At 36.0% G+C, this 22,135-nt stretch overlaps 1 protein-coding gene across 8 annotated transcripts in view; it reads right to left on the reverse strand.

Moving 5' to 3' along the window:
- Positions 1-22,135, reverse strand: part of LOC129948093 (phosphatase and actin regulator 2) — a 417,788-nt gene that overhangs the window by 128,056 nt on the left and 267,597 nt on the right. For 7 of the 8 annotated variants that reach the window (XM_056058921.1, XM_056058925.1, XM_056058923.1 and 4 more), the window contains exon 6: positions 4,789-4,824. The exons of the other annotated variant lie outside the window; for it this stretch is intronic. In XM_056058921.1, coding sequence (XP_055914896.1) covers positions 4,789-4,824 — 36 coding nt within the window. The remainder of the gene's footprint in view (positions 1-4,788; positions 4,825-22,135) is intronic. 8 annotated transcript variants of the gene reach the window in all.

Raw genomic sequence — 22,135 nt, forward strand, 5'->3', positions numbered from 1 at the left:
GATTTTTGAACTCATCGTTCGTGGTGTCGCTTTGTATAGGTCATAAAATTGTCGTAAAAAAGAAGATAATTAAATTCATATGGATAAAGAAAATGTGTTGAGGTTGAGTCATATAATCAAATTGATGAGGAAGTTAAAGGCAATAAATTTATTTTTGTTTTGTTTTTTTTTTTTTCGTTGTGTTTTAATATTTTAAGAACATTTTTGATGATTTATGAAGATATTTATCCATGAAAATATTTTTATTGCGGGCCACTTTTTTTTAAACATTTTAATCCGGCTGTAAATCAAATGTTCACAAAATTTAAATACGCTTTACGAAAACGTTTTTTAATTGCCAACATACGTATCTACATTCGAAGATGTAGTAAAATTGGGTTGAGAACACTTTTTTTTGAAAGGCTTTCCCTTTCTGTCACTTTTAAATCAATTATCGGTTTTATTGGAATTTTTTGTTGTTGAAGGTAGAAAGACTGATAACACTGTTCTAAATCAGAGATATACGGCACCTTCGTAATTATGTTTCTAAGCGATGAAACATATGAGCTTATGAACATATTGTAATTCAATATAAATATAAAAACACTGCTTTTAAGGAACCTTTGCGTACTAATATGACTTCAAATTCTAATTTTTGTAAAAGAAAACTCATCTCGAAACAAGAACATCAAATAGACACCTACCATCTTTTCATCGATGTCAAGGCATCTACAGAAACGAGCTGTATAGAGCCATGTCTAGATTTGGCATCTCTGCCAAACTCGTCCGTTTGTGCAGGATGACCATGGAGAATTCACGCTGCTCCATAAAGGTTGGAAACAACTTAACAGAACCTATCGATGTCAAAAAAGGTTTTCGACAAGGTGATGCGCTGTCATGTGATTTTGTTAACATTGTGCTTGAAAGAATAGAGCAGAGCTCACACGTCAACACTAGAGGCACTGTCTTTAAAAAAGTCTGTCTAATTACTATAGCATTGGCTGATGACATTGACGCAATCGGAAGAACTCAGCGTGATGTCAATGGGGCTTTTGTGAGTATTGAGGCAGAGGCGGAAAAAATGGGTTTAAGGTTAATAAGGGCAAAACAAAGTACATGCTGTCGTCAAGAGAGAACATACAACACCGACGTCTCGGTCAAAGCGTCAATATCGACAGACGTAACTTTCAGGTAGTCAATTACTTCATGAAACGAAGAATAACTTTTGTTAACCGCTGTTTCTTTGGGCTAAGAAAGCAATTGAGTGGCAAAGCCCTCTCCCGACCAAAGTGTCGCTATATAAGACCATCATCTTACTCGTCCTGCTTTAGCGTGCAGAAGCATGGACTATGAAAAAAGCACCTTGGGTCGTTTTGAGAGGAAAGTTATTCGTGTGATCTACGGTCCCGTATGCATCGAAGGGGAGTGGAGGAGAAGATGGAACGACGAGCTGCAGCGACGCAGACTTAACGACTAAGATGGCTGGGTCACGTAGAGCGCATGGAAACCAATGCTCCGGCCCGGAAAGTCTTCGAATCCACACCCACAGGACAGCGCTGTAGAAGAAGATCCCGAATCAGGTGGCTCGCACAAGTGTAAAGTGACCTCACCCAACTTGAAGCGCTAAAATTGAGACATCTAGCTGAGGACCAATCTAGATGGAGAAGCTTGTTGGGTGAGGCCCTAGTGCACAAAGGATTTTAGCCACCTTAAGTTACTAAGTAATGAGTAAAAGAGAACTCTAAATCTTAAAAATTAAAAATTTTACTTCTTTAACTTTTGGAATACAATTAAATTTTAAAGTAAAAGGAAAAGGCACATTAAACAAATAATCAAAAAATTAAGAAGACAAAGAAAATGCTTACATTTTCTTTCTTAGAGTTGGACTTTAAAAATTTGACGTTTAAAATTTGTAAATTTTTTGAACTTTAGCTTCAGCAACCATCCTATTGAACATTTTTTAAATACGAGAATAGTGGATTTTAACTTTTTTTTTTATCTAGTGGATAAATTAAGAACTTGATACGGTTTTTAAAAAAATAATGTTTGTACTTTTTTAATATACAGTAGACTCACGATAGCAAAAACACCGTCTTACGTGAACACTTTTTTTACATTGACTACTCTGCAGCGTGAACAGTGTTTTAAAGCCCTGTAACGTGAACAAATTTAAAATGCGTTTGACAAACAAAACAATTTTTCCATTCAAAAATTAAGGAAACGCAGGGCGATTTTAATGCGAGTGACGGATGGTTGCAAAGATTAAAGAAGCAATGTGAGGGTTTTACCAAAATAAGTGGTGAAAAGTTATCTTCTGGACCTGACCTTGTGGACCCTTTCAAAAACAAGCTTCAAGCTGCAAAATAAAAGAGCTGGATCTAACTCACAATCAAATATACAATGCGGATGAATCCGGATTACTTTGGAAGTTGCTTCCTGAAAAGACATATTTACGTATTATCTTTAGGAAAAAATGCTCCTGGAAGAAAAACAGCTCGTCACTTTTCTTGCTTGTACAAACGCAACAGGAGAACATACAGTTAAGCTTTTAGTGATTGGGAAGGCAAAAAATACTCGCTCTTCGGGGAATTTTTAATCAACATGGATGACAGCTGCTATTTTTAAAAATTGGTTTCATCATTCTTTCGTACCACAGGTAGGAAACAGATTGCAATTTTGCATTGATTTCAATTGTTTTCATAAAACACCAAGGGCTGCCCACAAAAGCTCTTCTTTTAATTGATAATACTGCATCTCATCCAACCGAAAACGAATAAACATCTGAGGACGGGTTAATAAATGCGATGTTTATGGCGTCGAATGTCACACCGCCGCTCATACAGCCGATGGACCAAAATGCTGGCATCAATTGTGACCGAAAAAACTGACGTTACAAAAATTGACATAAGAGGTGCTATTTGCTTTTTAAATTCGGGTTGGCAACGTCTTGAAAAAGAAAGAATAACAAAATGCTAGACGAATATTTTAAGCTCAATAAGAAATGAAAAAGACTCTGAAGAGGATATCCTAAAAGCTGTTTTTAGAGAAAGAGTTTAATCGCCAATCAACTCTCAAGAGGAACGTACACTAGAACTTTTTCACGCAATTAATCCAGAGGTTTAAACATTTTCTTATGTTTACAGAAAAACATTTGATTCGATTTGTGCCTTTCTATGTAGATCATTTCTTCGCTTGCTGAAGTCCATGAATAGAATGAAGATCTTCCAAACAAGACCAAAACGAACGAGGTTTTGATCAGTGACAAATGTAAAAGCGAGGACAGTATTCTAGAAACAGCGCATACCAGAATAGAGCCTAGGGAAGCAATCGACATTTTCAATAAGGTTTTGGAAGGGGCTGAATATGAAAACATTAATACAGCAGATATCGGCGTACTAAAAATGTCTTCGTGAAAAAGCTGTTTTCAGCCAAATAAAAAAACAGAAAATTGAGAAAAGGATTAAGCATTTTTTTCCATTAATTGCAACACAAATATATTTTTTCATGTACATTTATATTTGAAAAAAAAAAACATATGAATTTAATTTGAAAAAAGGGTCTAGTTTTTTTTAAAAGATTTTAAGAACTACACCTTCGTCAACATGAACACGCTTGGTTTTCAATAGTTCACGTTTTCGCCAGTTTACTGTATACAATTTTAAAATATTCCGTTCATAAGAAATACTATAAGCAATATACGAGTATAAGACAGATAACTTAACATATATCACTTTAAGGAATATTCAGAATATTTAATCGTAATACCCGCGCTTCTAGGAATGCCCATCAGTTTACCCTTGAGCCCAACTTCGGCCGTACTATGAAGTAGAAATTTTCTTTTTTTAGCCGTACTACGCGAATGTGGAACGCCTTGCCACGCTCTATCTTTCTTTGTACACCGACACCTCTTCTCCTAATGCTCCCTTCCCTCTTTTCCTAATGCTCATACTGTGTCTTTGGCATATTAAAGGTATACAAAACCCTTTTAGTGTTCGCTAATTATAAAAAAATCAATATCTTACAAAATTTTAGTCTGAAGAACATTATTAAAGTTTAAGATACATAATTCAAAAAAATAACAGAATTTCATCTCAATTCTATATTAAGTCAAAAAAATTGCACGTTTTTGCCCGAAAGATTAAAAAAAAATCAAGTAGAACAAACATTTGTTTTCGACGTCAACGAATACCATTAATCTGTGAATAATGATTCAGTGTCGAAGAATTCGGAATAAAATTGTTTAATAAATCAAAAAATTTGTTTTAAATTTTTTCAGAAATTGCACTTATTGAATAATAATATCATACCCTATGAAAAAAGCGCATTAAGTTCAAAAAGCTCTAACTAAACTTTTTAAGAACTTTTATTCTATTAATTTTTAAACGAAAAAGCATTTTCCAAAACAACTTGAACAGCTTTTTCGAACTAAGAGAGTGGGTAATTTGTAAAGCTTTTTCGATGGGAAGAGAGAAAATAAAAAAAAAGTATAAACAAACATGGAATAGCTAGAAGACTAATTTGAATTTCAACAAATTGTTTACTCACTTTGTTTATTTATTTAATTTTTTTTTACTCAAGATAACTCACTTCATTCTTTTTTTTTGTTTTATCGGATATCATAAATTAAATTCTTGTTTATTTATTATTTAATGATATCAAATAACCTACGGATATTCTGATTTTAGATTAAATCAAGTTCTTGAAATGCCTATTTTATCATTTTTTTTGTAGTCCTAAAGAATTTATAACTCAATTTTAAACAATAAGTGTGTAAGATTAGGAATTTTATATAAATAGATGATTGCTTACCATTATTATCATCATCGGTATTAGCAATTAGCTTACCTGAAAATAAAGAAAACAAATTATAAATGGATGTTAACTATTTTTAGGAGAAAGTTATAAAAAAAATTGATACTCTTAAATGTTGCAACAAAAAAGGGTGTATTCCGATAATATATTGAAATTACTTTATTTATAATAATTCTATCTTAAAACTATATCTGCTTTCGAAAATGGTTTAACTTAAAGCACAAAAGGAAGTGGATACAGAATTACCCGCTTAATATCACTATTTACGATATTGCAGAAACTTACTAACCACTTAGAGATCTATATATAGGGAGAAGTAATTTCTTATGTAGTACCCGTGGCATGATGGTTAGTGCGTTGGACTGTCATGCAAGGGGCTTGGGTTCAATCCCTGCCTGTGCCACCTTAATTTAAAAAATTAATTTTCGCGGGTACTGCCTCTTGCGAGAAATTGACAATTTCTTCAAGAGTAATTCTTGTCATGAAAAAGTGCTTTCTCAAATTAGCCGTTCGGATTCGGCCTTAAATTGTAGGTCCCTTCCATTCCTGACAACAGTACTCGCACACAGGAATGGTTGAGAGTTGTAAGTCACTAGGCCCTGGTTCACAACGGGCTGTTACGCCACCCCATTTGATTTTGAATTTCTTATGCTGAATTAGTGCTGCGATGTTCAAATGGTAGACATGTGCATTCAAGAGGACACAAGCGTCCACAGGTTTTTCTCAAAACCAACCTCTGTCTATCAACTATTTATCTCACCACCCCGTGGTGAATATCGGGTTCCTAGTACCTCAACTGGAGATTGGGTTATAACCCTAGTGGAAAGTTTTTGGGGCAGTAAACGAGAAAGGGAGAGAGATGTTTCCGCTAGGGCACCTCTCCTTATCCAGACGGCAGCGGATGAATTCTCGACATAGAATCAACGGTGGCGTCTATAGTTCCAGTAAGATTGCACTACTTAGTGAACACCTTATAGGGCTTCTTCGACATATTCGGAGCCCAGGCCTGTAAGTAGCGGTTTATCCGGCTCCCCATCTTTAGAGTTATACTAATTATCTGGCCCTCCAGGTTGGGGTTTGTGCCGTCGGGGTGACTTCCTGCCCCTTAAAAAATACCTTTAGTTGCGAAGCACCAACAACCCTCGGATACGGACGGATTCACTGTTGACAACCAACGCAAACGAAATAAGGACAACGAACTTCGGATATGTACGTGGAATGTTAGGTCCCTTAACAGATCACGTGCAGCCGAACAATAAGCGGAAGCCCTAAACTGCTACAAGGCAGATATTACGGCCATCCAAAAAGTGCGATGGTATGGACCGGGCAAACGGAAACTAAAAGACTGCGACTGCTACCGAGAACAAAGACAGCGTCTATTTGGGTGTGGATTTGTTGTTGGAACTAGACTCAAAAAGTCTTGAGTTTCAACAGTGTGAGCGAGCGCATCACGACAATCCGCATCAAGGCTAAATTCGCCAACATAAGCCTCTTATGCGCGCATGCCCAAACAGAGGAGAAAGATGAAGACACCAAAGACATATTCTTCGAGCTCTTGGACAGGACATATGGGCAGCGCCCTGGTTATGACATTAAAATTGTCTTAGGAGATTTTAATGCCAAGCTAGGAAGAGAAAACATCTTTGGTGGAATAATGAGGAGATACAGCCTGCACGACACCACCTCCGACAATGGATTCACGCTGATCGATTTCGCTGCGGGGTAAGACGTTCTGGTACCTAGTACGCAGTTCACACATCTCAATATCCACAAGGAGACATGGAAATCTCCTGATCAATCAACTGTCAACCAGATTGAACACATTGCGATCGACGCACGACACTTCTCCAGTATACAGGATATCCGAACATTCCAAACGGGCCAATTTTGACTCGGACCACTACCTCGTTGTAGCCAAGGTACGGTTACAGATATCCCAATCAAAGCCAAAACAAGGAAGTACTGTGAGAAGATTCGACGTTAGACGGCTACAATCGCAAGAGACTGCCATGTCCTTTTCCGATCTAGTCTCTAATAACCTCTTAAGGAGTCCTATGCTGCCTGCATAAACCACCAGTGGCAACATTGCCTTGCAGCCACCTCTGAAGTGCTAGGTTTCACACGGCCACCACAGCGAAAACTCTGGTTTAACGACGAATACCGGCAAAACGCATGCAGCGAAACAACAATCATACAAAACGTATTTGCACAGGAGGACCAGAGCACAGAACACCGGCTTCTTAGATGGAAAAATAGAAAGCATGAGAAGCGCGCGATCGAGGAGATAGAGGGATGTCACAACAGGAATGAGGTTCGTAAATTTTACCAAAAGATAAAAAAAACCTCCCAAGGGTACAAGCCGCGAACCGAAGCCTGTAAGAACGATCATGGGAACATCGTAGTGGAACCGCAGTCGATGCTGAGAATATGGAAAGATTACTTCTCCAAATTATATAACGGCGATGACGAACCGAATTCCGCTGTAAGGGAGATAGAACCACTCAACCTCAGCGACGCAGATCAACAATTCCGCCTACCAGAACTTGACGAAGTGAAGATAGCTATATCTAAACTTAAGTTAAACAAAGCTGCTGCAGCTGACGGCATCGCTGCCGAACTATTCAAAGCAGCAGGCGATGACTTGGTACGGAGCATGCACCAACTTATCTGCAAAATATGGTCGGAAGAAAGCATGACCTAAATGCGCTAAATTTTGCCAACAACGTCTGAAGCGGTTCGTCAACAACCTGATAGGTTGTTATCAGTGTGGCTTCAGACCAGGAAACTCTACTATGGACCAAATTTTCACACTACGGCAGATCTTGGAAAAAAACCCAGGAGCTTCAAATCGATACCCACCATCTCTTAATCGATTTTTAAGCCACGTATGATAGCATCCATAGGGAAAAGCTGTACAGAGCAATGTCAATTGTGAATCAACAATAGAGGCACAATCTTCCAAAGGTCCATCCAATTACTCGGATACGCAGATGATATTGACAAAATTGGAAGATCACAGCGTGATGTCAGTGGAGCTTTTTTGAGCATTGCGACGGAAGCGAAGAAGATGGGTTTAGTGGTCAATGATTGCAAGACCAAGTATATGCTGTCATCAAAAAAGGACATTGAACAAGAACGTCTTGGACAAAACGTCACCATGCACAGCTATAACTTTGAGGTAATTAAGGACTTTGTCTACCTAGGCACCGCTATTAACACAGACAACGACACTAGCGCTGAAATCAAATGAAGAATAACTCTTGCAAATCACTTCTTCTTTGGACTTAGAAGACAATTGAGAAGAATGTCCTCTTTCGAGCATCTAAAATCACCATCTATAAGACACTCATCAGACCGGTTCTCATTTATGGCGCTGAGGCCTGGACTCTGTCAAAAGAAATGAGAGCGCCTTAAGATGCTTCGAGAGAAAAATTCTTCGGGTGATTTTTGGTCCCGTATGCATAGATGAATGGAGGAGAAGATATAACGACGAACTGTACGGGATGTACAGTGACACTGACCTATTTAACAGAATTAAAGTCCAATGAATTAGATGAGAAGTTCATGTAGAGCGAATGGACGTCAACGCTCCAATCCGAAAGGTCTACAAAACCAATCCCGAGGGACGGCCGGCTGGCGCAGTAAAGAAGATTGCAACTCAGGTGGAATACGCAGGTGGGTGAAGACCTCAACCAACTTGGCGTGCGAAACTGGAGACAGCTTGCTAGGGATCGAGCTGGCTGGGGACGCATGTTGGTTGAGACCCAGGTCCGCCCCGGACTGTAGCCCACCTTAAGTAAGTAAGTAAGAATTAGTGCTGCAAATGTAAGTGCTTTTAAGCTAAAACTAATTTTAAAAAAATTGGAATTAATACGCCATTTTTAACGAAGAATTTTATAAAATTTTTAAAAATTCTGTCAATAAGAGTTTAAAATCCATCAGACAACGTTTTTCTGGCAATAGGAGTTTAAAATCCAACAGACAAGGTACAATAATAGGGGGATTACTTTAATGATTTGATAGCGCGCGATTATTTGAAAACTCATTTGAGTCTAAAAATATTCGTATGCAAGTATGAATATAAATAACGTGCAAATAAAAAGTACGAACCTACACAGATGTGTTCTGGGGCTTTTATTTTAATTTAATTATAGCTGAGTTAGAAATAATTCGTCTCAACAAATTCACGACCAATGAAACTAATTTTACTCTGATTACATGCGTGCTCGTAAAAGTGTTATGCATGTAAGTCTGATGGAACATTCATCTTAATGTCACGAGAAGACGAATTTCCAACTTTTTACAAGCATCACCATTCTCTACCGTATGTACATATAGTTGCAGCATGTTGCTACGTTAATGTTCCATGGTTTTGTTGTTGTTTGCATTCATTTTATTTTTTTTTGCTGTAGCTCTATTGAAGGAAGGAAAATCAGGATAATATTTCACTAGAGCGTAAATCGTTGGCCGTCAAGCCCATGATGATGATGACGAAGATAAATATACACCGCAAGTATAAATTTAACATATACATCCCCACTCCTTGTCCTTATTCTATGAATATTTCGTAGTTACGTTACATGAGTATATCGGTTTGTGTATTAAGAAATAGCTCTACAAATTCTTTGTTGTTGTTTCCTGATCTAAATATATGCGTTGTGCTAAGTCTACAATATGACTTCGGAGGAGCTCTGCTCTATATCGAGGTCTGTATATGTTTAGCTCAGATTCACATTCCTCATAATGGTTAAGCTAAATAAATGAACTTAATTTCATCGTGTTTCTGGAGTATGCGAATATCCTTGATGCAGAGTAATACTCCCAAATGGCCTAGTGCCATAGTATATGGCCTTCACTCTCCCTCCCTCTCTTATACCCCCCAAAATTGTTCCTGTAAATTGATGCTAGCCTTTGCGGTGCTTAACATGCCAGTTTTATTCATCCATTTACCCTCGCCGTCGTCGCCCCAAAGGGAATCATTTGACTTTATTTTTTTCCCTCTCGTTTGCTTCTAGGAAAAGACTCCATTCCTCCTTGCCTACACCATACTCTGATATGGTGTTGAAATTGTTTATATTCATGGGTAAGGAAGGACGATCTTTATAACGAAAATTTACTCGAGCTCAAGTTGTGTGGGATTCTCAAGCGATTGGGTTAATTGAAACGAATATTGTTTTCTTTTTCAGTTTGCTCTGCTGGAAGCTAATGGTTAGATCGATCGATAAGGCCAAAAGCCAAAACACTCTCCAATCCTCCATATATAGGTACCTTACAACAAGTCTTGAGGAGGTGTCAAGTTGACTGGTTACGAAACATATAAATATACAGAGCTAATTGCATAATAAAAGGTTCACCCTATAATACAATGAATGGCCAAAGATGGTTGTTATGTGTACCAAGAGTATAGTGTAGTGTATCCCAAGGACACTCGAAGAGATGTGCGACGATAAGAATGTTCCGTCTAACAAATTGCCATGCGAGGGGACGAACAAGATTGTGTATCCTTATGATGGTTAATGTGATGGACAACAAAACACAGTCGGTTAGGATAGAAAATCTACATCCTTCATGTTATCCACTTAAGGCTCGCATGTGTTCACATGATGCGAACCATTTTATTTTTGATTTTGCCAGTCTTTGCCTTAATGATTTTTTTGTGATTTTTATTTTCTATTTTTACTGAATTAATATGAAAATATATTCATAAGCTCTATGAAGAGTCGCAATAGATAAGCTTAAAATAATGCTGATGTGTTTTTATTTTTCGGTGTTTGAGCTAGTCACTATTTTTATTTTCGCAACTTTATTTTGATAATAATGTCTATATACTCTTAACGTAGCCATTGAATCGTAGTTAATTAAATACACATATTTTTTTTGTTTACTTTGGTGTAATATTTTGTTAGTGTATTCATAATATTTAACAAAATTGTGACAAAGCTGATTTTTTTTTTTTAATAAATATGTTTTGACCGAGATTTGAGAATTTAGTCTGGCACAAATAGGTTACCTGTGTACATATCGACAGATGAGCCTTGTTTTAAAAGCTGTACAACAAGGGAATGTCAACAAAATTTGGAAGGCTGGTAGAAAACCTTTATGACGGAAATATAACTGCGGTGTGGAATGGTGAACAAAGTTCGGATTGGGAGTAAAATAAGCGCAATAAGAGCTACTTGGAAAAAATGCTTTGAAAACAATCTTGTTTGCCTTAGTTTAAAATACAAAGTTTTCACTACAGTAGCAGAATCTATAATACTGTTTGAACTAACTGAATATTGTGATATGAATTTTACCCTCAACATGCAGTCATGCAATAGAAGAGATGTCAAAATTGCACTCTTTGATCTTATCGCTAAATTAGACGCAAAATACAGGTTTGAATGTATCCTTCAAGCGACTTCATAGAGCCACTTAATAATTTTCCCGCTTTGCAACATGTCGGTGTAAGATGCATTTAATCAGAAAGTGTCCAATCCTGAAAGAAATGAGAAGAATTTTCCTTGGCAGTGATGTTTTAAACGCAGAAGTTATAGCTCTTCTTAACTACAATGGCGATGTAACAAAGCTGTACTCACACTGTCAAAAAGTCATGTCCTAAAAGGCCCAAATCATTAATGAAGCATTTTAATACCAACTTACATAAGGTCCGCTATCTAACGTTTGGTTTTTGCAACTAGTGATTATTTCGTGAATGGTAACACTTAGCTCATGTCTAATTTGATAGATAATTAGTTTCATCCTTCCGATGAACGAATATGCTTGAACAACGCTAGGAACAATACCGGAAACAACGCTTAGAAAAGATGCCGATTCTACCAAAAACAATCATCGTTACAGATAAACTCATTATGATCTTGGCGAGTATGTAAACAAGCAAAATTGTCGCATTGAGGAACTGCAAAACCCGCACGCATACTTGGGACATTTTTCTTCGAAAATGAGCAAGGAGTGGCCGTTACAGTCAATGGCAATCGTTATCGAGCCTGTTGAACGAACGAGGATGGCGCTATGGTACACCTAAGAGTGAAATGAACAACAATGGAACATCGGTATTGTTTAAAATTGAGAAGAAATTTGTTTATTCGAAAGATAATCTTCTAGCATTGTAATTTAAATATGATTTCTTCTATGTGACCAATTTGCAACTGATTTTTCTAGCATTTGTGTTCGTGTTTCGGTTATAACGCAGAAAATGTTGCCTTCCAAGTGATTAATTTTGCTGGGCTTATTGACGTATACAAGGGATTTAACATATCATCATAGCAAATAGAAAGCGGCGTTAAATCGCACAATCTTGGAGTCTAATTCGCGGTTAACGTGAAACTCTGCGGTTACCAAACGTTTCCTTCACTAAATCAATTGTGCCACGAGCTGTGTCACTTGTTGAAATCACAGCTTCTGCACATCATGGTTGTTCAGTTGCTGAATGAAAAAGTCACTAATCATCGCTCTCTTTTTGTCAGAGTGTTCGACATTATAAAGTCTTACAATAGGTTATATGTGATTTGACAGCTGATAGTTCCCGTATTATTCAAACTACACTTTGAAATTGACTATAATCCAGCTTGTTTTCTCAAATTATGGTATGGTCACAATAATCGTTTTTCAGAACAAGGGTGTTTGTGGATTAGTTTTAGTTCATAGCGTTTCAGTAAACAAACAACCAAGCTGTCGTGGGATGAGCAGTGAAATCTTAGGCAATCGATTCTCGTAGCGCGTAAAAACTTGACCCTTCAAGACTACAATCGATCGTGACTTGGACTTGTAATCTTACTCGTCCAAAATTCAACTGGAAATTATCGAAAGAGGTTGAAAATTTACTTTAATTCTCATAGCAAAATCATTTTCAGCGACAAGGCACATTTCTGGCTGAATGGATTTACGTTAACGAATGAAATTGTTCAACTTGGAACGATAATAACCTTTATTAAAACCAAGAGCATGATTTTTAGAAATCAATGTTTAAATTGAATTTTGGGTAAGCGGCGGTTTTTGTTTGATGACTTGATGATATGGACACGAAAGACATTAAGTTCAAATAGGATGGAAAGATTAGCAAGAGCGATTTCACAGTTATAGACAAGATTTAAGAAACCGCGGCTTTCATTTGAATGATGAAATATTACATAAACATTAGAAAAATAATGCCATTCAGCAGACTTTTTCAACTTATACAAAATTCCTATTATATGTTACACACACTTAGCTTAACTTCAACTCAAAAAAAAGAAAAAGCTTTACAACTAAAAGCAAATTTTAATATATTCTCATCTAGTTTTACAAATGTTTGAAAAAAAAAAAACAAAATAAATCTCAATTTTCACTTTTTCAGGATATTTAAAATTTTCACTATATTGCAGGTACCGATATTTTTGCAAACACAAATTTGAAGTCAATCTCCTCTCTATTGACGATACCCTTAATTCCAAAAATATGAATTACCTTGTTTAAGAGTTTGAGCTGGAGTTTAATGTAAAAGCAAAGAGAAGCCAATATTTACAATTTTTTTCACTTAAAGTCCTTCTTTATTAAGTACTCATAATCATCGAAAAATAATTAAAAAAAGAGGCTGGTATGCGACCCACCCTGATAACTTCCCATTCCTTCTGTAGATTTGTCTTGCTTAAAAGTTTTTAGGTTTTCGTGTTGGGTTTAAAAAGTTGTCAGTTGAGTTATTCTCAAACATTTTAAAATTACCAACAATATTTTGTATGTGTATAAAGAAATAGTTTAGTTTGAAAATCTAGTTTTTTTAAATAGATTTTTAGTCGATACAAATATTTACCAATTTTAGTCAAATTGGATGAATGAAATTAATTGAAGAGGAATTGAGAACCGAACATCAACTCTTACCAAATTTGACTACGAGTAGTACTTTTTGCACATTTTATTTTTTTATGAAAAAACGGATTTTTATAAAAAAAATCTACTAAATATCTAAAACAGTATTTTTTGTGAAATGAAAAGAGTTTGAAGACAATACTTTTAATTTTTGAAAAGCTATTTGAGTCTTCAGTGCTAATGTGCTGGGTTTCATACAGCCAGCAACAAGGAACCCCTGGTTTGATAAGGAATGTCGGCAGGCAAATGCAGTTAAGCAACAGGCACGCAAAGCGGCGCTTCATAAAAGGACGAGCTACAGCTGCTCGTGAGCTCTATGAACAGAAGAGGCGAGAGGAACGCCGACTTTTTGAGAGGTTTAAAAGCAGAAATGAAGTTCGAAAATTTTATGAACAGATGAAACGAAATTCACAGGTACATAAACCTAGAACCGAAGGCTGCAAATACGAAAGTGGAAACATCATAGTGGAACCGCAGTCAATGCTAAGGATATGGAAGGACCACTTCTGCAGACTGTATAACGTCGATGACGAACCGAATTCCGCTGTCAGGCAGGATGATCCATTGAACGTAGACGACGATAGCAACCAATCTCGTCCTCTCGATTTGGACGAAGTAAAGATTGCCATATCTAAGCTGAAGTCTAATAAAGCCGCTGGAGCGGATGGCTTGAATGCCGAGCTCTTTAAAGTAGCTGGAGATAAGTTGGTTAGGAGCATGCACCAACTTATCTGTAAGATATGGTCGGAAAAAAGCATGCCCGATGAATGGAACCTCAGTATTGTTTGCCCGATCCTGAAAAAAGATGACCCTCTAAACTGCACCAACTATAGAGGAATCAGTCTAATTAATATCGCCTATAAAATCTTCTCTGCCGTAATAAGTGCACGTCTAAAGCCCAAGGTCAACAACCTGATAGGTCCTTATCAGTGTGGTTTTAGACAAGGAAAGTCCACAGTTGATCAAATGTTCATATTACGGCAGATCCTGGAAAAAACTTAAGAACACCAAATCGACACCCTCCATCTTTTCATCGATTTCAAGGACGCATATGACAGCATATACAGGGACGAGCTGTATAGAGCCATGTCTAGTTTTTGGCATACCTGCCAAACTCGTCCGTTTGTGCGGGATGACCATGGAGAATTCACGCTGCTCCATAAAGGTTGGAAACAACTTAACAGAACCTTTTGATGTCAATTTATTTATTTATTTAATTCGTTAAAATCTAACGTTAACAATATTTAAAAAAAATTCTTATAATCTAATAATATCTAATATCAAAAAAGGTTTTATGCAAGGTGATGCGCTGTCATGCGATTTTTTTAACATCGTGCTTGAAAGAATAGTGCAGAGCTCACACGCCAACACTAGAGGCACTATCTTTCAAAAGTCTGTCCAATTACTGGCATATGCTGATGACATTGACATAATCGGAAGAACTCAGCGTGATGTCAATGGGGCTTTTGTGAGTATTGAGGCAGAGGCGGCAAAAATCGGTTTAACGTTTAATGAGGGCAAAACAAAGTCGTCAAGAAAGGACATACAACACCGAACGTTTTGGTCAAAACGTCACCATCGACAGACGTAACATTGAGGTAGTCAAGGACTTCGTCTACCTAGGCTCCGCTGTAAACGCAGAAACACCAGCGCTGAGATCAAACGTAGAATAACTCTTGCTAACCGCTGTTTCTTTTGACTAAGAAAGCAATTGAGTGGTAATGTCCTCTCTCGAGGGACCAAAGTGTTGCTATATAAGACCCTTATCATCCCCGTCCTGCTTAACGGTGCAGAAGCATAGACTATGACAAATGCGGATGAAAGCACCTTGGGTCGCTTCGAGAGAAAAGTTCGTGTGATCTACGGTCCCGTATGCATCGAAGCGGAGTGGAGGAGAAGATGCACAACAACTAAGATGTCTGGGTCACGTAAAACGCATTGAAACCAATGCTCCGGCCCGAAAAGTCTTCGAATCCACACCCACAGGACAACGCAGTAGAGGAAGATCGGGGATCAGGTGGCGCGCACAAGTGGAAGGTGACCTCACCCAACTTGAAGCGCTGAGACATCTAGCTAGGGCACGAGCTAGATGGAGGAGTTTGTTGGGTGAGGCCCTAGTTCACACAGGACTGTAGCTTAAGTAAGTAAATAAGTGTTTCAGTCTTAAGTACATTTTTAGTATAGTTTTTTGTTAGGTTTTTATTCTTTGTTAAAAACCTGTCAATTAAAATTGTCTCAAAATTTAACTGAATGTTGACAACAATAGGTTTTAAAAGATAAAGTAGTTTAATTAAATCAATTATTACCAACTTTTATAATTTTTTTTGTTTAAGTTTTTATTTTTTGTAAAAAAAAAACTGTCAATTCGATTTTTCTAAAAAAAAATTTACCAGGTTAGTTTTTTTTTGCACTAAATTCTTTAGGAAATTAAATTATTTTGTATTCGTAAAATTTTCGAGGTGACAATTTTTTTTTCATTTTTTGTGATTTTTTTTTGGGACCTTGAAACGTCGAGAAATATAAAAATTATCAATTTGAAAAATCGCACCCATTACAATAACTTCCTATGGGAAAATAATAAAAGATCAATAAATAAAATATAAAGATACATAAAAACCTAAAAGTAATATTGCTTTTAAACAAAAATCCAAATTTTGTTGAACCAATTTTTTCAAATAAGCTCATGTAGTGTAATTGAGATATTATCAATTTTTAAATTCACCCTTACATTAGCTTTAAATTGAAAACTCAACTGCACACATATCAATTAAAAAATGACTACAAAACTAAAAATAGTTGCACATCACGCCAAATTGCAATAATAAAACACACTACAACAACCTTTTAATAAAGAGAAATTTAACAAAAAAAATAATTACTCATACGCCACAGATGTATCTTTTGTTTTTATTACAAATAACAGAGATTTTATAAATTGACTCTCTGAACTCTAAACAATTAAGTTAATAAAGAAATATAAACACAAAAAACGTAAATTAGTTTTAAGCTTTTAGTCTTCATTTTAAAGAAAATCGATTTAATAGCCAAATGGATTTTATCATATGAGATCTTGAAAAAACCTTTAAAAAACAACAAAGCTTGGACAAATACGACCTTAAAATAATTTAAATTCATATTTTTCATATCCTTACTGTCCTATACTCGGTTTTGATTTCTCTAATGTCTTTTTGAGCAAAACACGTAAAGCAGTCATAAAATTAATTTTTGTTGCTCTTAACAGGGACTTGATAACAACTTTTATAACCTAATAAAAATAAATGTAAAACATCGCATACATCACACACAAAAGTTCATTGTCCTTATCTTGATAAATGTAGGCGCCCACATTGTTTTATTGTACATGAACTCATTCACGTAATATAAGTTAAACAAATTCACTATTTTCACTCTCATATTACTGGTATTCTAGGTATAGTCTGCAATTATTGCATGTTTCAAAGTAACACAAATCCTTTCTGTGGTAAATATACACAAAGAAATATTTTACTAAGCTTAAACACACTTAACTTTCACATTACGTGACTAGTACGTTACGTACTCTTTATAACATATTTAAATCCCACTTCTTTGCATAAGAAATTTTCTTTTTCATAAAGAAAATTTGTTTGAAGTTTTATATACGTATTACTTAAGGATCACTAACCTACGACTATAAAGAAGAAGGAAAATCCTTTGCTTTGATTATGGCATAATGATTGGGCGCACAGGAATCTCTCAGAATTTTCCCATAATTAATGAAGAGAAAAAAAAATCATTTATAAATTCCATTTTATGAGGAATATGAGCGCATATTTTTACAATTTTCCTAAACGGGGTATGAGTTTTGGTCTTATACCATCATCAGGTGGCGCTGAAAAATTGCTTTGAACTTGAGGCTATTTCCTTATTGAATTTCTTTGTTGAACGTAAATTTGAAAAGATGGTACTTTATTTTGAAGAAGTCGACTTTGCCGTCGCGCTACCATCATTGTAGAGATGGAAGGAAATTATATGACCTGGAGTCTTGTTCACTCAATAAGAATTTTTGAGATTTAAGATTTTTTCGTTCGTCATGATGGTGGTCTTCGTGTGTGTGTGTGTGTGTGTTGCTTTGCAAGGAGCACTCAAATCTTCCATAAATCCACTGATTTGCATGAGAAGCGGGTGGTAAACGAAAACACCACTACCGACTAGGCCAGGGATTGGGTGCCTTCTCAATACCACCTAGTCATGATGAAACTGCCTCCTTTTTTCCCACCATTGATTTGCATTCAAAGAAAGAGAGAATGGGAAATAAAAACAGAAAATAACTTGAGATGGGAGAGAGAACAACCTGAATGTTGGTTATATCCTGGCAACCATCACACTACACAGTACAACCATCACCATCTGCACTGCTGCCATAGTCATACAGAAATACAGTAGAGAAATCATTGCGTTTAGGGGTTGGTTGAACCATAGCCACTTGAGGCATGCAAAGCTCCTGGGAATTAACGAACCACGAAGTATGCATTTTCTATAGAAATAAAAACTAGGAACTGTTGACCTAGATTTCAGTTGAGAGTTCTTTTTTCCTCTTTCTGTTTTTTTTTTCTTTTTCGCAAATGGAAATGGAAATGAAATAGGCGGTCCTCGCGTTCTATAAATAATAAATCAGGATAATTAAATTGCAACGCGAAACATTAATATTATAATGTGTGTGTGTGGGTGTGTGTGATGTTTCCTTCTTCTTTTTTGTTTGTTCTACGAGGATAACAAACTTGTGCATAAACTATAAGAAGGTAATGACCACAAGAATGACGATGACGCCACATCATTTGACGGGTTTCTTTTTTAATTAATATTGTTTTCAAATATACAAATAACGAAACGACGCATTGGGAATTTTTGTTTTTTTTAATTAATTAATTTGCTATTTTGTGTACTTTAGATATTTTTAGTTATTTTTCGCATGAATTGAAATATGAAGACACGAATTAATTATAATTATTCACCATGGTGCAATGGAATGCTGAGGTAAGGCTTAACTTTGGTTCTAGCGTTTACTTGTTATTGGTCTTTTGAAAGAAATGTGTAGGAAAAAAACGTTAAAAAAAAGAAGTAGATTGTTTTATGGAAAATAAGTAAACATTTTGAAATTTGGGTCAGACAGGGAAATATAACCAGAAAGCAAAATGGAAACTAGACCAGAAAATTTAAAAATACATATATTCTGATCGTATTTTCAAAAACATTTTGAAAACAGCTAGAAAAACCCCAAAGCACAAACATGACCTTTAAAAAAAATCCTTCAATCAGACTTTGCTTCTTAAGAGCAGCACTTGCTTCGGTTTGTTCAACCGATTTATTGGAGAAAGTTTGAAAAGTTTTTTAACAAACATTTTAATTCTTAATATTTGAGCATTTTTCTGTATTCATAGTAAAAGTAGTACCTACTGTGAAAATTGAGTTTTGCGTAGGTTTGTCTGGCATTTTGCAAATTTCTGTGAATTGTAAGACCTCCAGAAAATTTAAATGAAAAAAGCAGTAGTTTAAAAACTTAAAAGATTGAGTCTTCTAGGGAAAAATCCAGAATGTTTTATACATTTCTGGCTATTTTTTTTATGTGCAACTTTCCGGAACCATTACTTATCATTTCATCGCAGGTGTGGAAAACATTGATAGTCGAAACTAAAAAGTGGGCCCCCAGACGTACTTCAATTAGCAACTGCCTTAACAAGCAGTTTTTTACACCCCAAAATATTGACTTATGTTCAATATCAATGTTGATTTGATTAAATAACAAACTTGCAATTAATTAATAGTTGTCCCCGCGGCAACCGATTATGAGCATTTCATGTCGATAATTCTTTCTTGTTAGTTTTAATTTGAATATTGTCCTCAGATCGGTTACCATTTCGCATGCAATTCATCCAAAAATGTTCAAATATTTAGGATCAAATACATTTTTTTGACCTCAAGCCCCAAACAAGGACATAAATTAGTGTGGATAAAAAAACGTGGAGGCCAGTATTGAAAAAGATAGTAAAATGTTTATTCCGTTTAGCTAAGACCTGAACTTTTATGGAAAGATTGGTCAGGAATTCGCCACAAGCTTGGACATAGCTATGATTTCCATGGCCCAGTCGGCCGTGTGACTTAGCACCACTTAATTATTTTTTTTTCTAGAGCTTTGTCAACTTTTTAAGTCTACCCTAACCAACGAATCATAATGTGGACAAGTTCCAGAGCCAAACTTAAGACTTTTTAGACGGCGGCCGGCACGCGGCGGCGTATTTAACCACCTTGTCGATGATAACGAATCAATTTACGAAACAGGTTTATAAATAAAAAGGTTTTTATTTGTTTGGTGCTGCTATACACTTCATGTCATATGAATAGGGGGAAGCTTTTTTGCTTTTTTAATTTAAGGACATTTTTCAAACCCTACACTTTTTTCAAAAACCCAAATGTGGAATGAATGAAGTATGTAAGTACATATTAAGTTTATATTCAAGAATCTCGTAGGGTTTTTTTTGGAAGACTCTTCTGTAAAGCCATTCCCACACGTTTTCCATGATGTCCAGGTCAGCCTCCAAATCCAGGCTTTTGTTGTTTGTTCGGTATGGGAGTCAAACTGACTTCCGTGTAGATGCAAGGATACTATATGCTTGCACTTCCACGTGAGGGCTCCCGGAGAGCAAGTTAGAGAAATGAATGATATTGATCTATTCATAACTATTGAAAAAGGCACATCATAGAATTGCACTGAGAAAATTCTCAACTTGTGGGCAAACGCAAGACGCAACGGTTTACTTTCTTCTTTGTCCTTTCCTTTTACGAAAGATGGTAAACACAGGACTGTTGTCCTTACTCTGGGTTAGAAGGTGATATACTGATAAAAATTATAAAAAACTATAAATACAGTATATATACACATCGAATGACTATAAGTCGTCGGTATTTCAAATTAGTTCAAAAATAAGTCTGAAGTAGAATTAAAAATCATTTTTAGGAATTATGTACATTGTAGATAAAGCTCGGCTGATTACATCCCACAAGATGACGGGCGACCACTTCTAAGGTTATCTTCCCTAGATGTCACTACATCAAAGACTAATTTTACATACCACTGATAACGTGGTACCACGGGAAGTCCCCTGGTTAAATCCAGGAACATATGTTGGGATGGTCTCCTTGTAAAAGTATCGTGGTGGCTGGGGTTTATCCTATATGCATATGGTTTTGGTTTTTTATTACTCAAAAAATCAACATATAGATAGACTATGCCAATACCAAAGTTCACAATGAAGTTAAATTGTTATGGCTTGGTAGCTTAGAAAGAAGAACTCACTCAAAGAATTTCGCCAAATATGAGAGAGTAATTCTTTGCGAAAATCCTTTTGGTTATTTTCAAAAACTAATCAATAAATCAATGCCTGGGCAGCAAGTGTAAGAACTTGCCAATTAAGGCTCACTGACAGGTGTTGATGTTGTAAGCAATGATTCTCTGTCCGGGAAGTATACATTGGTGCATTATCTTGTCCACCGTTGTCCACAAAATAATTCAGAAAACTGCGGAAAAGCCACTTCCAGAATTGATTTGTAAGTGATTGGCGTCATTTTAGAGCTTTGAAAATCCAGCTCCATGGTTCCGTAATAGGTGATTGCTCCTCATACCATTACAACGCCTCCTTTGCTATGACGGTTTCAAGACAGATTTTTTCCTTTCTTAAATGGAAATAACAGCTAGGCTAGACGATGGTATTCCAAGCTTGAATCCACCTGATTTATTTTTTTGCAAAATTAAGGCGTTGTCTTATGTGTGCAGCATTCAATGGTGATTTTTTCCTCATTTTTTTGGTGTAGTCCATCGTCTGCCTTCTGTAACACCCTATCAACAGTCGATCTACTAGCATTCACCCCTTAACTTTGAGGTAGTTTTATACAACATTTGAACTTCTTCTAGTTTTGCTGGCTAAAAAACGGATGGTTTTGCTGAGATCTCGGTAAGCTCGAATTTGGCTTATTTACTTCTTGTTTGGACCCATACCTCTACCTATACTTCTTGATTCTATTAAATTAATACACGTACTAAGCTCCCAAACAATCAAAGTATCCTTTTATATTATTAAAACCACGCTAGTAGGTAAATTTAGATTTTGCCCCTATTCATGTGACACTAAAAAACAAGTACTTTTTATGACCTTCTTGGGAAAAATCGAAATAATGCCCATATTCTGTATTTCGCTTATTCTAAATACCCTTTGCGAAAGTGAATTTGGGTTTTATACAATTTGTTATTGTGAATTGGATTTTCGAACATGCAAATGGACGTTGTGTATTTCTGTTTGTTCCATTACTTGAACTTATTCAAATCACATTTTTTATTTCTGTGAATTGTTCTTTGATAGCTTCTTTCTGCTAGAAATCTGAGGGTTTCAGCAAGTTTTTGAATTGAAGGAATCGATAAAGGTATTATAAAAGTTATGAGAATATTGATGACGGGCTTTAGGTAAAA

Source organism: Eupeodes corollae, chromosome 2 (assembly GCF_945859685.1).
Source record: "Eupeodes corollae chromosome 2, idEupCoro1.1, whole genome shotgun sequence".
Classification (NCBI taxonomy): Eukaryota; Metazoa; Arthropoda; class Insecta; order Diptera; family Syrphidae; genus Eupeodes; species Eupeodes corollae.